Source organism: Podarcis vaucheri, assembly GCF_965113315.1.
Source record: "Podarcis vaucheri genome assembly, chromosome: 4".
Classification (NCBI taxonomy): Eukaryota; Metazoa; Chordata; class Lepidosauria; order Squamata; family Lacertidae; genus Podarcis; species Podarcis vaucheri.
In genome coordinates this window covers 49,273,222-49,296,821 of record NC_138762.1, presented here as the reverse complement: position 1 = coordinate 49,296,821, position 23,600 = coordinate 49,273,222, and the positions used below count along the sequence as shown (strand labels likewise).

At 45.4% G+C, this 23,600-nt stretch overlaps 1 protein-coding gene across 1 annotated transcript in view; it reads left to right on the top strand.

Moving 5' to 3' along the window:
* The first annotated feature begins 6,916 nt into the window (after nucleotides 1–6,916).
* Nucleotides 6,917–23,600, top strand: part of SAMSN1 (SAM domain, SH3 domain and nuclear localization signals 1) — an 81,148-nt gene continuing 64,464 nt past the window's right edge. Inside the window, exons 1-3 of the mRNA XM_082220784.1 lie at nucleotides 6,917–7,014; nucleotides 11,351–11,488; nucleotides 15,810–15,850. Of these exons, the coding sequence (XP_082076910.1) occupies nucleotides 6,991–7,014; nucleotides 11,351–11,488; nucleotides 15,810–15,850 (203 nt within the window). The 5' untranslated portion in view covers nucleotides 6,917–6,990. The remainder of the gene's footprint in view (nucleotides 7,015–11,350; nucleotides 11,489–15,809; nucleotides 15,851–23,600) is intronic.

The following is a 23,600-nucleotide window of genomic DNA, read 5'->3' as shown; positions in this document are numbered from 1 at the left end:
ATAATTTCTCCTCTCCCATAATCCACAACTCAGGGTCACCCAATAAAGAAGGTTGTCTGTTGGGTCATAACAGACAAAAAAGAAGTACTTATTCACAGGATACACAATTAACTTGTGGAATCACTATCCAATGTCATGATGATCTTTTAAAAATATTAGATAAAAGAATGGCTGAAATCCTAGACAGCCATAGCTGAGAGGGAAGTAGAACACTTGTAGGTGGAAGTGTTTTGAAAGTTTGTACTGCAGTTGATCACCTGGCTGAACAGACAAGCTAGGTTTAAATGAAAACGTGACCTGTCTATTCTGCAAGGTGATTGATTGGTATCAAACAACGAAGGAATACAGAGAATAGAGCCTCATCAAGCACAAACTCTGTATGCAAAATGAAGGTATATAGTACACTAAATATCTCAATGCACTGTGTACTATAGCACAAAAGAATACAAACTCAAAGATTATATGTACAGTCTCAAATCACTATTGGAGGTGATTGATTGGTAGCGGCAGGGCGGAGGGGGACCCATCACCAAAGCTTTCAAAATGTTCATGTGTACCATTGCTGTCTAGGATTGTGGCCATGGAGCCTAGGTCTATTAATAATTTTCAGCCAGAATAGTTAACTAAAACACTATCAGGAGAAAGTATATCACTAAGCACCAAAAACTGAGGAGTGGAGGTGGCCATCACTGTCATACGCTACATATATGTCAAGTTAAATTCAGGACTGGACCAACCATGAGGTAAAGTGAGACAGCCGGCTTGACCAGGCAGCTAATTATAAGTGTCATGAAGGGCAGCAAATTGTGCTCATGAGCCCTTAGCGCTAGTAGTCATTCTAAATTCTTTACTCCCAGGGAAAATGAGAGGCAACAGAGAAAATGTTTGCCTCAGGTGCCAAAATAAATTATGTCCTCCTTAAAAGAGGGCACGTGTTGTGGTGAGACCTGGAGACTGACCTCCTGTGTTGTGGGTGGGTAAGACTGGTCAGCCACAACACCCGATTGGTAGGTCCCTCGATGTTGAGTTCAGCCCAATGGGGCACAGTCCAAATGGGTTGAGGGACCTATTTATACCCATGCACGTGACCCAGAGCTCTTTCAGCGCATGCATTTGGAACACCCGCCCACATCTCCGTACTATTAGGGCTTTTGCGTTTGACCTTGCTATCCCGTTGTGTGTCATCTTTCATTGGAACAGGGACACGGCAGGAATTTTTCCTACTTGGCTGATTGGCTGTGGCCATTTGGGTTTCGCCTGCTGCATAGCAAATCATCACAACTTGTAAGGTTGTGGATAGGCACTGGTTCAGGTGATAGGGATGGGAGAACGCTCTCACCATCCCTATGTGAAGGGTATTCCGTTAAAGGAATCCAGGGACTCAAATGGTTTGGTCAACCCCTGAGAGGGGGTTGTGCCCTTGCCTGAGTCCAGGGGGACATCTGGGTGGTGAACAGAGTCTGTTCCCGGCTTTCCGCCTATGCTGGTGCCCTGGGTTAGCACTGCCTGCAAGGGAGCAGGGAGCTAGTTGAACCAGAGCCTATGCAACCACTCACTTTCTGTAATCAATAAAGTTGTGGCCTAAATTCTGCCAAAAACCAAACTAAAATTTGAGTCAAGTGTGAATTTACTTAGGGGGGAGGTCTCTGGGTCTGAACATGCAAATTGACTGGCCTTGAGTACTATGTGTCTTGAAGGAGAAGCAGGCCTCATTTGATAATGTGTCTCAGACAGCAATGTGTCTTGGACAAGACATCCTGGCTAAAATTTAAACTCACTGCAGGTAGCTGTGAAGCCCTATTTAGGCATTATGCTATTGAACAAGTGGACAACATGAATGGGTAGAGGGTGAATGCACTAGTTCCATGTCTGTCACCATCTCTGTTCCCTCAGTGAGTTGGAAGCGGGGAATTTTCATTGCTTTTCAAAAGTAGGGCTGGGAAAGAGCCCTGTCTGAAACCCTTGCCAGTGACGACAACGCTGAGCTAGAGGAACAAATGGTCTGACTCTTTGTGAGGCAGTTTCCTATTTTCCATAGCATCCTCATTGGTAGGCACATGCACACCTTGTCTTTTTAAATATACAGCTAATTGATTCTCGCAGCAATGTGGGGAATGGCACCATCAGGAAAATTAGAAATTGCATGCCTTCAAGTCCTTCATACAAGGACATACTTGGAGAATCCTAACCTTGTTAGATACATTTAAGGAAAGAGAGGTAAGCCTTCTTAGAAAGCAGGTTGGAATATCTCCAAACACCTTTCAAATTTCTGTTTTTAAATACTTTCCCAAGACCTGGCTAAGCCCTGGATTAGAAAGACAGGTGCCTGTTGTCTAAGCTGTCTCCGTCATGTCCCCTCCCCACTGACTGATGCTCTCGATGATTGCATTCAAAAAGCAAAATAAAATAAAAAACCATTACAAGTAACAAAAAGGCTGAGTACGTGAAGGGAGGAAGCCTCTTGCAGCAAATGTCTGAAAAAATCTGACTGGCTCTTAGAGGTTTGCCAGTCCATTACCAAACAGAAATGCATGAACTATGTGATTAAGAGAATACTAAGTAGTGAGTACAGAAATCAATTCTGTTTAGTGAGGATGCAAATCCCCTTGAGGCTTTAAAATGTTTTTTAAGGTCTGATGAGGTGGGGAGTTGACATGTCTTCTATAAATGCACAGAATTACTGAGCACAGGGGATTTATTTAACCAGGAAACTTGCATTATTGAGATTAGACATCTCGCTTTCAAGGTGCTCCTGGAAGATAATGACTGCTATATCCATAATTCACAGTAGACATCAGTTTTGTCAGGTAATATATAAATAGGCCTGAAGATGGAACTTAGCAGTTTTCACTCTGAATTGCAAAACAAAATTATGGACCAAGTTTCCTAGCATTCAGTAGAGCTACACCAGCAGAAAATTTGATCTGGTGACTTGAACATATTCACAACTATATTCTATATTCAATATGTTTCCACTTTCCATTGATTTGATAACACAGAAGATAATAATTTGAAAAACTGTATACTTTGGAATTTTTATAGCCCCTTCAGGCTTAGAACTGAGGTTACATGTCAATCCTGTTTGGATTTGGAATCTTCTAGGCTTTGTGTGTTATATTATGTGTGTATTTAGTTTGCTTTGTGTATACTTACTATCTTCCAAAAAGTACAGTGTCTGTGTGTTTAATATCTCTGAGGCAAACAAAAACTTCATTGGTTTCAATTGCTCTGCGAAATCTTAGAAAATCGGTCAATTTAAGGGATTTTATTGTTCAGGGTGGGGATGGATGGAATGAAACAGTAACCTGTCTGTAACACCTACATCAAGATTTGGCTTAAAGGGTCACTTTTGTAGGCAGTTTTGTAGTCCTGTTTTCCTTAACATTGCTTTCTTCAGTCAGTGGGAAAGAACATTTGGCAATTTCTAAATATGGATTAGTTATCAGTAGGAAAGTGTCAACTGATCGTGCCAAATACAGCCTCTGCTTGCATCAAATTTGTGATGGGCTCTTGCCACTGCACCACCATTTTGTGACTGGTGGGTCTCAGAAATATTAAGTCATCCCAGTGGTTCTGGGGTTTGACAATTTAAGAACCCTTGCTTTCATTTGTATATTCAATGGGGGGTGGGGCTGGGCATGAACCTTACCTACCACCACACATACGTGTAATTTCCCGTGTGAATCAAAGCCTTCACATCATCGTATGATTGCATAGTAAACCCCTCAAACCAAGGGGAGGAGGGAAATAAGCAGCACAAATGGGAACTTTTAGCAAAATCTGTGTCATTTTAATGTCCGAATTTAACTAAAATTCTGAATTTAAGGAGGGTGGTCAGTGGAGCAGCCCTATCAGTGAATTGTCTGCATGCCACATAAGATATTTTTAGAAAAAAACTTATTAAAATGTTTCTTTACTATGTTCAGTTACAGTAGGAGAAGCAGAATTTTTAAAAGCTGTTTAAATGGAAATGGATTGTTTAAAAAAAAATCAATAACATTTAAGAGTTAGACTTCCATGGGTCCATTCCAAATGGTTTAGTGTATATAGATCAGGGCCAGTGGTTGTATGCTTGTATTCTGGAACAGAATGTTCCAAGGCCTCTGACCTGATATTGTCAGTGCCATCTTAAATGTTTTATAGAAGTGGGCATCCAGAAGTGCCAATGATACAGATATAGCATCTTGGAACTCACACATGTGAGTGCACATTCTCTGCAGGTGAGAAACAGAAGTCTGTGGCAGAGATTTCCAAACTTCGTGTTGGTGACACACTTTTTAGACATGCATAATTTCACGACACAGTTATTCAGTTTTACTAGCAAGCCGGAGGTTAAAGTAACCCCTTTCCAGCCCCAGGAGGAGTGTGGGGAGTGTTCGTGTGACACACTAATGTGTTGCAACACAGTTTTGAAAGCTCTGGTCTTGGAACTACCTAAGCAGCACAACCCTAACCATGTTTAGTCAGAAGTAAATCGTACTGAATTCTAAGGACTTACTCCCAAGTAAGCAGGGTTACCATTGAGGCTAAGAAGTTTGCATGATTCTCACTTTTGAAATTATTACTTCTAAACCAATTTTTTTTGAGGGGGGAGAATACAGACTTTCTTACTTAAAATGGAGGTGCCTATGGTTCCCCCCATTGCCTTTTGTCACTTGAATTGTCTACGGTTGACGACTAGCAGCTGAATCCCTTTTACCAACTCTGTTGGAAAGTCTTAAAGGGAATAGAATAGGAAAAGGGGCTGTATTTTGATAACTAATATTACAGAACAAACCAGAAAATGATCCCCATGATATATGTTAGAACTGAACAAAGAGCAAAAATATGTATTGTGACAACTTGGCAGTAAAATGTAATAACGACATTCCAGAGAATGGGATGCAATATGGGGAAAGAATCCAGTGCTCTTTTCCTAGAAAAATAAGGGCCAGTACTCACCATGAAGTTGTTACAGTGTCACATTTTTTAACCAAAAAAAAGATAGATGTTAGGAAGTGCCACACTTTTTAGCAGCAACAAAAAAAGAGGTCTGGTACTGCATACTCTTGAGTAAGCCCTGAGAAATAGGCACTGGAGAAGACTAACCATCTTTCACCAAATGCAACTATTTTTAGAAAACTTAAATAAGATATTAGCAAGGTGGTACATCACTTAATGGAGAAGAAAACAGATATCATAAGGTAGATACGCTATTTGTTAGAAATGTCTTAATGTTCAAAATTTGGAAACATAATAACTGAAGAGGCAATAACTGAAACAGAAATCCCATTGGATACTATTAGAATTTTGTTGGAATAAAAGTAAAGGTAAAGGTACCCCTGGCCGTACGGGCCAGTCGTGTCCGACTCTAGAATTGTGCACCCATCTCACTTAAGAGACTGGGGGCCAGCGCTGTCCGGAGACACTTCTGGGTCACGTGGCCAGCGTGATGAAGCTGCTCCGGTGAGCCAGCACCAGCGCAGCACACAGAAACGCCGTTTACCTTCCCGCTATAAAGCGGTCCCTATTTATCTACTTGCACTTAAGGGTGCTTTCGAACTGCTAGGTGGGCAGGAGCTGGGACTGAAAGACGGGAGCTCACCCCGCCGCGGGGATTCGAACCGCCAACCATGCGATCGGCAAGTCCTAGGCACTGAGGTTTTACCCACAGCACCACCCGCGTCCCTATTGTTGGAATATATGAATGCAATTGGATCAAAAAGCGATAAATAGTTTATATATTACTTCATCATGGCTACAAAGGTATAAGTATCCCAGCATTGTAAAAATGAGAAAATAGCAACAGTTAAGGACTGTGAAATAAATTGTTGGGGTGGTATTAAACCAAAAAAAATTGTGCAAGTGGAGTGAGTTCCACTTGTACACTGGGACCTTCCCCTTCTCCCCCCCCCACTGCCACTATCCACAGATCTGTTCCAGAGGGATGGTGGAACAGATTTAGGAGGCAGGTGGGGGGACGAGAGGGGAAGAACATTGCTAGGTAGTTATTCAGGACTCAGACCCATAACACAAATATACACAAGGGTATAGAAGGCATATGAGCAAATTAAGGTTGGGGAGGGGGGTAGTTGTGGTCTTACTGGCACTTCACTTGGCAGTGCACCAGGCTCTAAGCAAAGTTCTTAAGAGGGAGAGTGAGGAAGAAGCAGGGCAATACTCTTGACTGTCTCAGCCATCCTTTAACAGTTCCCCTGACAGAACTACTCCTGTTATCTCCAGCCCTCTTCCCTAATTACAAGTTCATTGAAAGTTTAAATGGCTTTGCAAATGGTTGGTACTACCCTCTGGTTTTTCACCACAATGCACCACTGTTTCAAATGTCAGATTTTCAAACACCAACTGTCAGGGGTGCCAACTATAGGGGGCGAGGGTGAAGATCAGAGGCAGGATGCATCACATGACACTGGGTCCTCTCAGTGTGGAGGGCAAGTTGGCGCCCCTGCCATCTGTTGCATTTTATATGTTATTTGTAGTTAGGATTGGCATTTTATCCCCTGGCATGACCCCTTTGTCCTGAAAACTGCATGGTAAGCATGATTTTTCTAACAAGAAAACACAGGGCTGCACTTGTTGAATAGGTGTCTTTCGGAAGCCCTGCCAGAAGAATGGTGACACTCTTTTCAAAGTGTAACATTGGGAATGTAGGTGCTGTAGACACTAACAGAACCAGTCAGGCTTGCTTTGGAATCACAAAAGTGCACTAACCTGAGCAAATTAAATTCAAGGCTGCTGGACCTTAATCTGGTTTTGTTGGTAAACATTGTTCATTAATTTAAGGAACTGCGTGTGCTGGCCCAGGCAATCCTGTCTCATTTGATAATGGGCTGGGAATCCAGTGGATTATTGCAGGGATTTTATCTTGCCCTAATCTCTAGGGAGAAATGTTCAAACAGCTGGGGAGGACAAGAAGGAGCTGCATTCTGTGGCTGCAATTCCTTGGACGAGGATAATATTTGTAAATGCTGCAAATTTTGACTTCGGAGAAAAATGAATCTGTTCTGTTTTTCACTGGTAAGTCTCTTCTTAGTCTGCCTTACTTTATAAACATGAGCTTTAGTCAGGTGACAGAGATTAAAGGTGTTAAAAAGAGAACTGTTGGGTGTACAGTATGAAACTCTCAGTTAGTAAGGGGAAGGGGAAGAGAACAGCAAGGAAGCAAATCATAAAAATAAAATAAAACCAGAGATGAGCGTGATTTAGAAGTATTTTGTCTGGTAGCTGTGGAACTGATGTCCACCCCCCTTCATGGTTCATGTGGAGCCATTTTTTATTCATGAAGATGAAACAGTTTCTCTTTGTGTCATGCATTCAAGAAACGATTTGATATTGAGACTTATGCAGTTGTATTGTGACCTGGGGGGGGGCCATTGTGTGTTCTCACAATATAAATGCCATAAGGTTTTAAAACTTTGATAGCACACTTTAAGTGTAAGTACTATTGTAAAATGCAGCTCTTTTCACAAGATATTTTAGTCTATGTGCTGTCGTGTTTCAATAACTATTCATATGGTGAAAGCAAATGCAGGGTGTTGTTTTTAAAACAACAACAACAACAACAAACAAGCAGTTTTTCCTACCTGTTTGTGAATATTTATGCTTCTACCATGAAAATTTAATTGAATACATTGCTTATTTGTTGAAAAGAAATATATTTATATTTTAAAGTGACATTTTGATCTAGTTCAATACATACAAGTATTTTGTTTTCATTTATTTTTAGATTTATAATCCTCTATTGTATACATCATAAAAGAACACTGGTAAATTACAGTGGCAAGTACATTAAACGAGCCAACAACAAAGTGAGAATACAAAGAAGTTGGATTAGAGATCAGGTCAAGAATCTATTAGCATACCTTACAGTGGCTTCTATCTCATCAAACCTTGTTAAAATGACTGTTCTTGCTGATTTCCTATGAAACTAAGGATCAAGAGGGCTTGATGTATTTCCCTCAGATGGAATTACATAAATGAAGTATTTTTTTTAAAAAAAACACTTGCCATTACACCTATCAGTGAAAGTTTCCATTTCACTTGAGATGAGGCAGACATAATTGCAGTATCAGGGATTACCTGGGCCATTTTGCCCCTGCAAGTGGCTGTATGTGCAACATGAGCCAAGAAATAGTTATTTATTTAATAAAAAATTATACACCCCTTGATTTAAAAAAAACAAACAAACAAAACCATCCATGCGGTTTACATCAAGATAAAACCATGAAATCAAGAACAAATTACAATAGTTTAAAACATACAAAATGTTTAAATAGAAGGTGCTTTAGCTAAGTACTTTTCATCATATTTCTCAAAACAGGAAAATTTAGTTTGAAATGTAGTAATTGGCTCAGACAAATTGCATTACCAAATTCAAAGCTTTTGAATGAATTATAAGATCAAAGGATAGCTCAGCTGGTAGAGCAGGAGACTCTTAATCTCAGAGTCATGGATTCAAGTTCCACATTGGGCAAAAGATCCATGCATTGCAAGGGGTTGCATTAGATGACTCTCACAGTCCTTTCCAACTCTATAATTTTGAATAAATCATTTGTGACCCATGTATTTTGGCTTCTTTATGCAAGGTGCCAGAGTGTGCTGGCTAGAAACTGCCTATTGTCCCGTATATCTTGGATTACATGTTGCCCTGACTCACATGTGCCAATGGGGTAGCCTAGTCCTGCTCATTATAAAATTGAATCTTCCTGTGACATATCTGATTGGCTTTAGAACAGAACTGAAGATTTTTAATAAACTTCTTTAGAATGGGTGTGGGAGCTGGGCTAGAAGCAGACAGAAGGCAGAAAGCAGAAGGGGAGAGAGAGCGAGAGCAAGAGAGACTTGATTTGTGCTTGATTCGAAGTCTGTGACTATGGGAGAAGCAAGACCTTCTGGGGAATTAATGCTGTGAGCCCCTCCATCATAGGCTCAAGTTGTAAATAATAATAATAATAATAATAATAATAATAATAATAATAATAATAATAATAATTTTTATTTATACCCTGCCCTCCCCAGCCAAGGCCGGGCTCAGGGCGGCTAACAAGAGATAATAAAAACAAGTTGAATGAATACAACAAAATTAAAATACAACATTAAAATATTAAAATATTAAAAGGTAGCCTCATCGCAGGAGGAGAAAGGAAAAGAAAAAAGAAAGAGGGGGAGGGAATCAAATTGGCTCCAAGCCAAAGGCCAGGCGGAACAACTCTGTCTTACAGAGTTAATTATATGTGCAAATAAACCTTATATCATAAAGACACCACAAATTCCACTGTCTCTCATTCCAAGGAAACCAAACTCTGAATAAGTGCCTGGAGGTGACTTGCCGAAAGGTCACCAACATGGTATTTTTACTGGGTGGGGGGAGCATTTTGGGAAAGGATGGTCAGAGCAGAGATGTAGCAATGTAGCAGTGTGTGGCTTTGTAGGTTGGTTGGACATTACTGTATTGACTTTAAAACTCTGCATTGCGACTCTAAAAGCAATGGACAACATCTGTCCTGTGGGACCAATTAGACTCAGCAGGGATTCTAATTTGATTTACCCCAAGCTGCACCCACCTGCCTTACACGTGATATTCTATATGACATAAGCAGCTAGAAATGTGGATTTCTTCTGAAAATTGGGTTTTCAGAAACTGCCAGATAGATGATCGACAACACCAACCAAGTCTTGTGCCATGTGAACTGATTTCCAACCACACAGGCAAAGGAAATGGGGTTTGCAGGCTCTACTGATCAGGTGATCATTGATGCATGCAAAGCCCTGTGCTTTAGACTGCATTGTTTGATTTCAAACTATGTGAGAAAGGAAAACTATGTGAGAAAGGAATACTTCACCTGAGGTCACGCAAAAGCAGCTGAAAACTGGGGAATTTTCAGTTGTGTGGCAGATATATAGGTGGGATGGGAAATCTAAGAATCTAGCCCACCAGTTAGAAAAGTTCCCCCATTCCCCTTTCATATAGAGGTCCACAAAACAGTCTGCCTATTTAGGGACAGAAATCTAATTATTTTGTCCCAATGTGCAATACACTGTTGGATTTTATTAATTTGCTATAGTAAGGTTTTGCATGAGGTTCCTAAACAACCAATAATCATAAGCAATTTGTAATTACGTATCCGGTATGTAACAATTGTGAAGGTTATGTATCTGTTGTGAAATCAACTTCTGTGGAGAAAGACAAAGGGATGTTCTCCCGGCTTTTCTGTGGTTTGTTAAACTCAACTGAGGAAAGTTCTCTTCAAGTCATACAGAAAAGATATACAATCTGCTTGCATCTGCTGGAAGATGAAAAGAATTAACCCAAATAAGGTTTCTTCCATTTATCCATCTCTCTTCCATATGCTAGCTCTAAATTTTACTGGTAAATCCTAATATTAAATACAGTGTGGCAGCTTAATCGTCTTAACGATTTTCAGAGCCACTGAGCCACTTTTGCAGTTTATCAATATTTGGTTGTTCAGCAAATAAAGGGATGGTGTAAATAAAATATTCTTGTTCTTGCTAATCTTTGTTAAAGCAAAACAATAGTTCTGCAAACAAAGCTCTTTCTTTGTGGGATGTAATCCAGATGAATATGCATCTGAAGACCAGTTGCTGAGAATGGCAGGTGGGCAGAATGCTGTTGCATTCAGGTTCTGCTTCTGGGGTTCCTAGGGGCATCTGGTTGGCCACTGTGTACCAAGACTGCCCAAGTTATTTTGACACCCGAGGCAGAATGCCCCACAATACATAACCATCTGCTGCCCTTTCATGACACCCAAAATAAGCTGTGGTGTCTGTTTCACTTTGCCCAATGGTGGGGCCAGCCCTGAGCCTATTCCTGGACCAATTCCCTGCCATAAACTCAGACAAGTGGGGCATACCAAGGATAGTGGTGCAGCTGGCAATGTTGCCACTTACTGTAAGAGCCTCAACACCTGCTTTTTTCACATCTTCAGACCTGGGCATAATCAGGCCTCCACACGAGTACAGCAGATTAAGATAAATACTCAATTTAAAATAGTTGCAAACCCCATCCCTACTAATTGTGGACCTCTGACCATCTGTGGACCCTTGGTGTGATTTTCTTTTGCCCTGGAAACTCTGTGGAACCTGTAACAGCTGTTTGGCATGCTGTTCTTACTGTACTTGAAATATAAGAGAGTGTGGCCCTCCCCAAAATATCAGAAATAGAAGCAATACTTGTGTGAACTGACTTTGTATGACAGACTGAATACTATTCTATTCTATTCTAATCATTATTTCTTACTGGTCCTTTACCATAAGATCCCAGGGCAGATTAGAACAATAAAATATACAATTATAGAACAGTTGCTAAAACAATTATGATGCTCTTGAATTTCAGGAGGGCTCTATGGATAGTTTATATGAACCAGTTAAGGAAAATCAAGACCCACATGAGACTATTTGCATGACTAGCAGGGCTAACACCCCAGTAATTGCCTCTGCGAAATGTGGACCTCCCGAAAAATCTCAGTCTTTGGTAAGTGATCCTACATCAGTAATTTGATGCTTAATCACTAATGTCATTCTGTCTTTAACCATTTGGACTGCTTTTCAATGGCATTGTTATAACTGCTTAGGTTTGAACACAGACTTACAAACACAACTCTTTTCAAACTGGTACGTCTCTGAAAACACCAAACGTTATGTGTTAGAAAAAGCCCAGTCCCTTCCATAATGGTCAGAAGTAACTGGATTAGGATATGGTCCAGGATCTAGGACCCTGTGTTTCTAGGGCAGTCCACTCTCCTTAATGAGATGTGGAAGTTCCAACCAAGCATGAGAATTCCCCAGTGGGTATAACCAGCATCTGTTTATTGTACATGACTTGGCAAATGTCTCCATTGTCCATCTCCGCTTGATGCTCATATCCCATTTCACTTCTGCACTAGCACACAGTATTAGTGTGAAGGTGCAAAGTGTGCAGATGAATTATGGGTTTTTACTCTTGACCCCATCGCCAAAGAAACCTGGCTTCTTTCATCTCCAACTCCAAATACTAGGGATGCCTGAGGTCCAAACGCCTTCATGCAAAAATCTCTATGCAATCAGGTTTCTGGTGATGTCTACACACAAAAAAAAACTCATATGCACAAAAACTTCCCTGCCTCTCACATCCGTGCTAACATGTAGACCTGGGGCAGAGCTTTGCATCACCAGTGGAAGGTGATTAGTCAGTTTAGGTCTTATCCACACTTCCTCTTATCCCGCTGCTTTTCCCTGCTCCCCACCCCCACTCCCGGAAAACCACTCTTTAGCGTTCAATTGGAGCAAATGGCAATTTGGATTGATGTTTGTTCCAATCTATCACTAAAGAGTGGGTTATCCCTTGGAAAGGAGTCGAGCAAGAGGGGAAACCGCCCAGACGCATGCTTTCTGGACCTGCTTCTCTTGCATGCAACTCTGCATGCACCATCTATTGCTAAGCTGGGCCGTAGTCCAACAAATATAACCAGGAGAAACAAACAAAGAATACATCCATCAGGAAAGGGGTGGAAGTCAATGCAATATTCCAAATGCTTGCATGATTTAGTTCCATTTACTTTCCTAGTTGTTTTCAAATGGAGCTTTTGAAGCTCTTATCTATTTCCAATAAAACCTAACTGCAAGCCATCTGTGCAATGTTTAGCAGCAATATTATTTTAAAGAAAAGAACACACAAGATCTTGATTGTATGCAGTATGAATCAACAGATGTTATTTTCAAAAAAGAGTCTGGTATTACTATGAACCTATTTGTGTTATCCTTTGGAAATCAGGTCACCATGTTAATGTATGTTACTAAAATTAAAGTCATGGCATGAGGGGCAGTCACAAAGGGCAGCCAGACAAGATATACAGATTTATCTTTGCTACTGTTTTATGAATGAGCATTCAAAGTCACTGTTTGTGCTACTGCAGGAATCGGTGCCTTTGAAATAAAGCGGCACTTTTATTTGGTACAAGTAGTAGTAGCTTCTCAACACAACTCTACCTCAATAATTTCATCTGGTATGCCAGCTATGGCGGTATCTAGATTGGGGAAACTTGGCCACAGTATTCCATGCATTGGCCATCTCAAGACTGGATTACTGCAATGTGCTTTATGTCGGGTAGCCCTTGGCCCTTGGCTGGAAGCTCCAGCTGGTGCAGAAGGCAATGGCTAGACTGCTGATGGGGCAGATGGTCAGCAGCATGCTACACCTCTGCTAAAATATCTACACTGGCTTCCCATTTGCTCCCAGGCCAGGTTCTTGTTTTGCTATGCAAATCCCTGAATGACTTGGATTGAGGATTCCTAAGGACTACCTGAGCCTTTATATCCCAGCCTCATCATCTGGAGGTCTGCTGTTAGTTGTCCTCTAGAAGTTGGGTGTTTATTGCCTGTTGGGTGATGTTTTTTAATATTGAGCAGCTAGTCATTTTAATTATTGTTTTGTACTGCTTGTAATGCTTTCTTTTTAAGTGTTTATGTAGCTGTGCAATGCCCTGATATTTTGTGAAAGGGCTGTATATAAATACTTACATAAATAATCAATCAATCAATCAATAGTCAACCTCTCAAAGGCAGACCTTGGTAATATGCTGCCCTGTGCAAGGCCATTTGATGCCCTCCCCCCCCTCCCCAGGCCTTGTGCCGCTGGCTTGAACCAGGCTTTGGAAAGGAGGTATGAAGCTCTGGCAGGGTCCTAGAACCCTCCTACCTCCTTCCCAAAGCCCAATAAGTGCTTGCCTGGCTTTGAGAAGGAGGAAGGATGACTCTAGGACCCTGTCCAACCCCTCGCACCTCCTTCCCTGAAGACAGGCAAATACTTACTGGCTTTGAGAAGGCACCCTCCTTGGCTCAGTGCAACTGCACTGCTCGCACTGCCCTAAATCCACCTTTGCCTTTTTCTCTGATATTAGCGCCTTGCACTGCTGATGAAGCTGAAATGTCAATTCTGACAGGTTGGACCAGCATGGAGTACTCTTGTTCAGGAATTATCTTTGGTGTCATGTCTTCGTCCCAGCAGCAGCAGCAGCAGCAGCAGTAGCAAACCTTTTTATATAGCCCTCCCACCCAGAATTAGGAATTAGGAATGTTATACAAGTCAGAGAAGCTTGTGCAGTTAGAATATGCAAACTATCATGTTTTAAAGCTCTAGTATGTAACATGCCCTAACACACTTGCCATGTCTGTTTGAATGTGTGAATCTATCAGGCTGTGGTTCAGTCTATCCTCGCTGACTGGCAGTGACTTTCCAAGGTGTTTCCCACCTCTGCCAGGGATTACATTTGGAACTTTTCCTTTGTTCCCATAACAGAGAGCAAGTGGATTCATCACAAAGTTAAATTCACACACACACACTCAATGCACACAATAGTAAGCAAACCAATCTCTGACACCATCTCTCATTCATTGATACCACATGTTTCATGCCCATGAAGAGGGAACATTTTTTAGATGCTGCACTACCTTTTTTAATGTAACGCTAATTAAAATTCTTCTTTGGGGATAAAAAGGAAGAAAAGAATACTAAATCAGTTAAATTGCTCACTATCAACCAGCTTTAATGAGGAACATAAATATCCTGTTGGATCTCTACATTTTTGTTTTGAGAAATGTTTAGTCCAGTAGTTAACTAAAAATAACAGCTCTCTGCTGTGTCACTCTGCTAGCTGCAGAATCAATATGGTTATTTATAAAATAGTTTCTAGAAATGGAAAACGAGATTAGCGGTGACGTTTCAGCAATGTGCCTTGTGGAAAAATGCCGCTTAGGCCAAAGCGCAATGTGTAATCTCCTATCTGCTATTTCTAGCATGAGAGTTATTAGGTCTACACCTTATATGCAGCTCTAAGCTCATTAACTGAGCCTGCCTGGACTCTCATCTTGAATCCTGTCAGTCACCATCTGAACATTGTCACCTCAAGGCGGCATAACTTTATTCCAAAATCAACAAGGACTCTCTCTTTCAAACGCTGAAGAATTTTGCTAGAATTCCTTTGTGATGAGGAACAAGTCATACATGTACAGCAAATGGGTCTTGCTCCAATATTCTGCAATGTATACCCATCACTGAACAGGAATGTTCCGTCTCAGCCAAGCTGCCTTCCAGCTTACTATAAGCAAAAGGGGATTTAGGGCGGTGCAACTGGTTCTGCCACACTGGACATCACAACTATGACATAGTCAATTGAGCAGAATGGAGTGTACGCCGAATGTTGGCCACTGAAATTTGAAGGGCCAAAGTCTGCCCCTGCTATAAGGGCTCCTCCAGACTATTTGTTTCCACAAAACTTATGTGTAGATTAGACTGTGCCTGGTGTTTACTGAGCATTGATTCTGAATAGTTTTGGGAGAGGTGATACAACACTGAGCATTCAATCTGGATTTACTCAAATTTGCTTGCTCGTAGCTATGCATCTTCCTGTTATTCATTCATCCCATGCCTTTCTGAACCACAAGAATTCCATTTTTAAAAATGAATTCATGGACCTAAAATGACTTTAATTCACTTAAACTGCACAAACCAAAATTTCCAGTATGCACATGAATCCCTCCTGCAAAATGCTGACTGTTTTGAGAAGACCTAGAATGTTAGGAGCTCAACAACCCAATTCCATCTCCCATTTCTTCTTCCCCTAATTTCCCATTGTTTTTCTAGAAATGGTACTCAATAGACTGTAACTTTTGCAGTCTACTTAGCATGCTCACACTTCACTGAGCAGTTTTGGGGAGGTAGTATGAATTTTAAAGACATCTTATAAGAACTATTTTTTAATTAAAAAGGTGTTTTTTTAAAAAATGGAAACTAACCAGTTTTATTCTTTTCACCAAAGGAATTTTCTGATATTGAAAACACATTGATGAAAAAAAGACAGTAAGTAAACATTTATAATAGCATCCGTGCACTGTCACTAGTTTTGTGTACTAAACTAGCCTCAATCTTTTAACTGTTTATGTATTTGTACTGTGTATGTGGCAGTGCTAGTGCCATTTGAAAATGGATATAAGCTTGCAAAGCATTCTAAATCTTTTTCAGCATTTTGTTTCCAAACTTTCTCTTTACAATAACTGAAGAGGAGACATCAAAACTCAGATACATTTAGTCATCATTAAGCTCAGGATGGGTTAACCATATTGTCAGGGCTGCCTCAGGTCTCAGCTCACAAAAGACCAACGCCAGGCTCTTCTTATATACAAGGATGTTTATTGCAGTTCATTATCGGTTCCACAACAGAGGCGCGCAACCCCGCGTCTCTTAGGCTAGACGTTTGAAGTCCCCTCTGAATCAGTCCCGCCCCTACACCAGCTTAAGAGGCTTGTGCTAGTCCACCTCTTCCTGTCTTTCCTTTTCCGCAGGGTCTTTCTGCCCCCCTGGGTTCCTTCCCTCCTGCTCTCTCCTGAAGCGGATTCCTCTGATGCCTGTTCCCCCCTCCTTCGTGCTTTGGGGCCAGGCTCCTCCTCCGGGCTCTCTCCATTTCCGCGCGCCTCCACATTTGAACTTGGCGCGCGTTCGCTACCCCTGACCTTCCTCTTGACACTCACACTACTCCCTGTACTACTCTCCGCCTCTTCCGGCAGGACGTCCTGCCCCGATCTCCTTCCCCTGTCTCCATCCTGCTCCGCTCCGTGTGTCACACTGGGAACTCCACTCTCTTCACTTCGTTCCTGCTGGGAAGCCGGCCCCGATCTCCCACTCCTACTCGGGGTTTCCCTGCTGCTTCCCTGCTCCTGGCAGGTCCCCCCTGTGACCCCCCTTGGCCTGACTAGGGGCGCCCCCTTCTGGGAATCCTCCGATTCACTTGAGAGACTCATGGAAGACCTCAAGTCATTGTCATCCTCTTCCTCACTGTCCTGGGATTCTTCCCCATCGCTCTCCGTCTCCCCCCTCACCTGTGCCTCTGTCTCTGAACCCCTGACATCCATCCCCCCTCGAAGCCCCCCCTTCCCCCCTCCCGCTGATCGGGCGCAGGTTCCGGGGGCTCCGTCATTGCGGAGGTCGCTGCCGGACACAGGTCGTCGACGTCGATCTCCTCTGCTTCCAGTTCATTGTTTGTGTGCTCGAACCCATGGTCCTCTCCCAACATGTTCACGTCCTCCCCTCCCCCTGTTGCCTGGGTGGGGTCTGCTTGCCAAGGACCCATCCGCCACCTCGTGCGCCAGTCCTCTTCTGGTTGGTCGTCCCACCAGTAAGAAGGGTCGGTGTCCACCCCCGAACACGATCCCCTTGGAGGGCTCGACTCTGGCGTCGTCTCCTCTGCGGAGGAGAACCCTCGGAAGGTGCTGGCGGAAAGTGTGGGCGTAAAAAGCCAATCGTCGAAAAACTGTGCTGGCATGGGCCTGTGTGGGAAAAGGGCATGGAACTCGTCCTTGAGGAGGGGTTCGTCCAAAGCGTAGTCCGGCACCCAACTGTTGGCGCTGGCCGGGGCGCCCTCCCTGGCGAGAAAATATTCTACTCCCTCTTCCCCCCATCTCGAGTCCAGAATCTCTGTGACCTCGTTGATTGGTTCGTCCCTAGGTGACCTCCCCCTCTTGGGCGACTCTCTGCTCGGTTCTGGTGCCGTCCCTGACTTCTGAAATCTGTGTGGGGCCCTGTAAGGGGTGAGCACCGACCTATGAAAGACCAGGTGCATTCTGGAACCTTCGGGGAGGGCCAGTCGAAACGCTACGGGATTGATCCTGGCCTCAACTTGGTACGGCCCTAGTTGCCTGTGTCCTAGCTTCTTTTTAGCTAACGACTTGGCTGGCATTGCTTGGGCCGCTAACCATACCCAGTCTCCCACCTGGATGTCTTCCCCCTCCCTCCTGTGTTTGTCTGCCTGCACCTTACAGGCCTGTTTGGCTAGCTCCAAATGTCTCCGTAGCTCGTCGTGGACCTCTTGCAATTCTGCTGCGAAATGGTCGGCTTCCTGTGGCGCCCCCTCCCCCGTCGTTATGAGCCCCGGGAAGGTTCTGGGATGCCGTCCATTGTTAGCGAAGAACGGCGTCACCCCCGTCGACGCGTGCTTCGTGTTGTTGTAGGCAAACTCAGCCATCGGCAGGTAATCCACCCAAGCCGCGGGTCGCTGATTGGCGTAACATCTCAGGTATTGCTGCATGATCGCGTTGACCCTCTCCGCTTGGCTGTTGGTCTGCGGATGTCTCGCCGACGACAGGTTGATTTTGACGTGCAGAATCCCTAGGAGCTTCTGCCAGAAGCTGGGCACAAACTGGCGCCCCCTGTCGGACAGAATGGACCGTGGCAAGCCATGCACCTTGAACACGTGGTCGATGAACAGTTTGGCGGTCTGCTCCGCTGTCGCCACCTTCGCGCAAGGAATGAAATGCGCCATCTTGGTGAACAGGTCTACAACCACAAGCACCGCCGTCTTGCCTCGCGAACTGGGCAGATCAGTGACAAAGTCCAGCGCCACCCTCTCCCACGGTTGCAGTGGCGTCTCCAGCGGTTCCAGCAATCCCGCTGGCTTCTGGTGCACTGGCTTGGACCTTTGGCATGTGTCACACCTGGCGACGTACTCCGCGACCTCCCCTCGCATCTGGGGCCACCAAAAGTCTCTGGCCACTAATTCCGTCATCTTTTCCTTGCCGAAGTGGCCAGCGCTGGGTGCGTCGTGCAACTGCTGCAGAACCTTCGCGCGGAGATCGTCTCCCGGAACGTAGAGAGCACCCTTACGGGTCAGCAGGCCGTCGCGTATCTGGAACTCGTCGTCCTTCGCCGTGCCTCTCCGCACCTCTTCCATTTTGGACTGTGCGAACGGATCCGCCTGCAATGCGCGCCGCACCGCCTCCAGGTCCACGGCGGCTGAAGCGCACGCCCACGCCTGTGGTGCAAAAATGTGCTTGGCTGCCGCCGGTGCCGCTTCCTCGAGATACTGCGGTTTCCTGGAGAGCGCATCTGCTATGACATTGTTGTCGCCTGGAATGTACTCTATCCTGAAATCGAAATCCGCAAAGAACTCCGCCCAGCGTATGTGCCTCTGGCTCTGTAGCTTCGCCGTGCGCCAGTACTCTAGGTTCTTGTGGTCCGTGCAGACCTGCACGGTGTGCTTGGCTCCGATGAGAAAGTGCCTCCATGCCTTGAAAGCTGCGTGGATGGCCAGCAACTCCCTGTCCCAGATGGTGTAGTTCTGTTCCGACTTGCTGAGCTTCCGGGAGTAGAAAGCACAGGGCCTCCAGTACCCCTGCGGGTCTTCCTGCAAGAGGACGGCCCCCACCGCTCTGTCAGATGCGTCTGTTTCCACCCTCATGGGCCTGCCGGGATTCACGTGTAACAGCTGTTCTTCGGACGCAAAGAGACTCTTAAGTCTCCTGAAGGACTGCTCCGCCTGGTCCGTCCAGGTGAACTTCTTCTTCTTGGAGCTGAGAGTGTCCGTGATAGCTGCCGTCTCCCTGGCGAAACCCCTGATGAACTTGCGGTAAAAGTTGGCGAAACCGACGAACCTCTGGACCTCCTTCCGCGTTTGCGGGCTCTTCCAGTCCAACACCGCGCGGACCTTGGCGCTGTCCATGGCTAGTCCCCTGTCGGACAGCCTATAGCCCAGAAAATCCACCTCCGTCACGTCGAATTGGCACTTCTCCAGTTTGCCGTAGAGCCTGTGCTCCCGTAGCCTCTGCAGGACTTCCTTAACGTCGCTCTCGTGAGCCTCCGGCGATTCCGAGAAGATAAGAATGTCGTCGAGGAAACATACGCACTTCTTGTAGAGGAGTCCCGCTAGCACGTGATGCATAAAAGCTTGGAAAAAGTGGGAGCCATTTTGGAGACCAAACGGCATAACTCTGTATTCGTAGGTGCCCAACGGTGTGAACATGGCCGTCTTCCACTCATCACCCTCTCGCACGCGTATGAGATTGTATGCGCCACGGAGATCCAACTTGGTGAAGATCTTCCCTTTCCGCACCGTCCCGAGCAGGTCGTCAATCTTGGGCATGGGGAAGGCTGCAGGCTTTGTTTTCGAGTTTATGAACCTATAGTCTACGATCAATCTTTTTTGGGGCGTGTCCTTCTTCTTCACGAAAAACACAGGACTGCCCCCTACAGCCTTCGATTCTCGGATGAATCCCCGCTGCAGGTTGTGAGCTATGAACTCCTTGAGCTCCTGCAGCTCGTCCTCGGACATGGAATACAGCTTCGCAGTCGGTAGCGTTGTCCCTGGCAAGAGGTCAATTGCGCAGTCGTAGGGCCGGTGGGGTGGCAACTGGTCAGCCTCCTTCTTGCAGAAGACCTCCAAAAACCCCTTGTACTTGAGGGGTACAGCTTGCGTCATGCTGAGCCTCAGCTGCTGCCCTTCCTCAGGGCCCTCCTCCTCTTGACCGGTCTGGATGCAATGCTGCGCGCAGTATGACGAGCCGAAGGTGAGCTGCCGCTGGTACCACGCCATGGTTGGGCTGTGCCTATCCAGCCAACTCATGCCTAACACTATAGGCGTGTCTGACAGGCGGGTGACGTTGAAACTGATGATTTCTCGGTGATTGCCAATCTGCATCACCATGGGTGGCGTCTGTTGCACCACCTGCCCACCCAGCAACTTCCTGCCATCCACCGTGACGACGTTCAAAGGCAGCGTGGCTGGTAGGAGCTCTATGCGATGCTGCTTGACGAAGTGCACCCCCACGAAGTCTGCGTTGCTCCCACTGTCAATTGTAATGGGGACTTCTAGGGCGCGTCTATTAGGTAGCTGGAGAGTTGCAGTGAGCTGCACCACTGGCTTAGGTGGCAGGGGGTCTGTAGGCTGCAAAAGCGCTGGGGACTGCCCTACTGACTTGCCTGACTGTGCCCCAGCATTTCTGCTTCCAGCCAGGCATTGCCGTTTCCCTGAAATTGCTCTTCATGTTGTGCTGCTGCAGTTACTGTTGCTAAGGCTGCAGTGTGCTGCCAGAGCCTCTGGGGACACTCTTTGGCCATGTGCGTCCCACTGTCACAGATGTAACACTTCCTGTTCCCTCTAGGAGGCTTTGTCTTGACTGCTCCGGACGCTGGGGCTCCAGCTGCTGACTGAGCCTTTGCACTCCCCAGTTCCATCGGTTCCTCCCCTGCCTGCAGCTGAGGTGAGGGACGCGTACGTCCTGGATCTCTGGGAAAGAAAGGAGGCACTCTAGACGGTGCGTGAAGCTGGCTACCCCCCTCATCGCACCAAGGGCGTTCTTCATGGCGTACTCCAATGGCAAGCGCCCGCTGCACCACGTCTGCCAGGGTTTTAGGTCTGTCCCCCCGTGCCAGTTCGTCTTTCACAGGGCCAGAGAGTCCCTCCCAAAACAAGTCTCTGACTGCCAGAGAATCTTTCTCCCATCGCAGCACATTCAGCAAGGCGAAAAAGCGAGCATGGTACTGACGTACTGAAGCCTTGCCTTGCCTTAAACCATGGATCTGCTGGCGTGCCACATCCACATCCACGCTAGACTGAAAGCAAGCGTCCATGCATTTGATAAATTCATCAGAGTTCCTTCGAGCAGGGCAATCCTCGCGCCACAGATTGCGCAGCCAAGCCCTCGCTTCCCCATGCAAGTGGGACACAATGAAACCCACCTTCTCCTCCTCATCTTTAAAGTCGTCGCGAAGCAAATGCAACGCATATTCTACGTCTGCTTTAAAACTGGGGTACTGCTTCAGGTTCCCATCGAAGTGGGCTACCAAGTTGCCTCCTCTTCTGCCCAGTGCTACTCCAGCAGCTTTGGCCCCCGGGAACCCCACCTGGCATGCATGATCCCACCTGGCTTGCAGATCTTGGCACCGCTTTTCCGCCTCTTCCCCACTCTTCTGGGAGACCACTACCTCAGTGGTAAGCTGGGAGACTGCGTTGCGTAGCTCAGCTATCTGCTGCTCCATACTCATGGCTGCCAAACTTCGTGAGCTTTGCAAAAAAAAAATTTGCGTATCTTTGTGAGGGGACTTACTGTCAGGGCTGCCTCAGGTCTCAGCTCACAAAAGACCAACGCCAGGCTCTTCTTATATACAAGGATGTTTATTGCAGTTCATTATCGGTTCCACAACAGAGGCACGCAACCCCGCGTCTCTTAGGCTAGACATTTGAAGTCCCCTCTGAATCAGTCCCGCCCCTACACCAGCTTAAGAGGCTTGTGCTAGTCCACCTCTTCCTGTCTTTCCTTTTCCGCAGGGTCTTTCTGCCCCCCTGGGTTCCTTCCCTCCTGCTCTCTCCTGAAGCGGATTCCTCAGATGCCTGTTCCTCCCTCCTTCGTGCTTTGGGGCCAGGCTCCTCCTCCAGGCTCTCTCCATTTCCGCGCGCCTCCACATTTGAACTTGGCGCGCGTTCGCTACCCCTGACCTTCCTCTTGACACTCACACTACTCCCTGTACTACTCTCCGCCTCTTCCGGCAGGACGTCCTGCCCCGATCTCCTTCCCCTGTCTCCATCCTGCTCCGCTCCGTGTGTCACACTGGGAACTCCACTCTCTTCACTTCGTTCCTGCTGGGAAGCCGGCCCCGATCTCCCACTCCTACTCGGGGTTTCCCTGACTAGGGGCGCCCCCTTCTGGGAATCCTCCGATTCACTTGAGAGACTCATGGAAGACCTCAAGTCATTGTCATCCTCTTCCTCACTGTCCTGGGATTCTTCCCCATCGCTCTCCGTCTCCCCCCCTCACCTGTGCCTCTGTCTCTGAACCCCTGACACATATGTATGGTTTTCCCCCATAAGACTTATATGGTAACCTATTTCAAAGTGTGCTTGTACTATTGACCTGATAATCTTCTTGTGAGTTTCCCCTCCCCCCCTTTATCCAAATACAAATTAGTTTTCAAAATGATTTGGATTAACCACCAAGCCAAGGTACATTTTATCAGGCATTTCTGTGACAGTAGTTTGGTTGGACTAAGATTTGCATGAGCCAATCTTATGATTGTTTCTGCTAATGACTAGTATGCACATTGATTTATTTTTGTATTTATTTAAGAAAAGAGCTGGACTGGCAGATTCCGAGCTTCTGACAGGATCTTTGTAGGTGTTTCCTCTTTCAATTGCCATCTCATTTTGAAATCCCATCTTATACAATGACTTATCAGCAGATCTGTGTCTATGTGACAGACATACAGGGCCAGCCCCAAACATTTTGCTATCTGAGGTGGGCAATCAGATGGCACCGTCTCTTCTTCAAGACACAAAAACCCAAGGCCAGCCAAGTTTATCTTTTGAAATCCCATCTTATACAATGACTTATCAGCAGATCTGTGTCTATGTGAGGCAGAAATTTTCCCAAGTACCTCTCTCACTCTTCAGCAGCAAAAATAAATATTAATATTAATAATATTAATAATAAATAACAATTTGCTGCCTTTCATGGTACCCAAATAAGCTCATGATGGGGCCTACCCCGCAGACATGTCAGCTATTTCTCTACTTGCACTTTGACGTGCTTTCGAACATTTTCAGCACTGGAGGGAAGCAACTCTGTGGCCCAGGACTGCTGCCCCAAGTAGTTTGGAGGCACAGAAATGGAGAAACAGGTAGACCTGTTCCTACTGTAGAATCATTCAGGTCACATGAGCACCCCTCCCCAACTACTGCCAAAACAAACATGTCCTGATGGAGACAATGCTTTGGATGGATTTTGAGGGGCAGAGAGGGATCACACTTGTCTCACCTAGGGCAGCATTTTGTTTTTAGCAGTTCAGA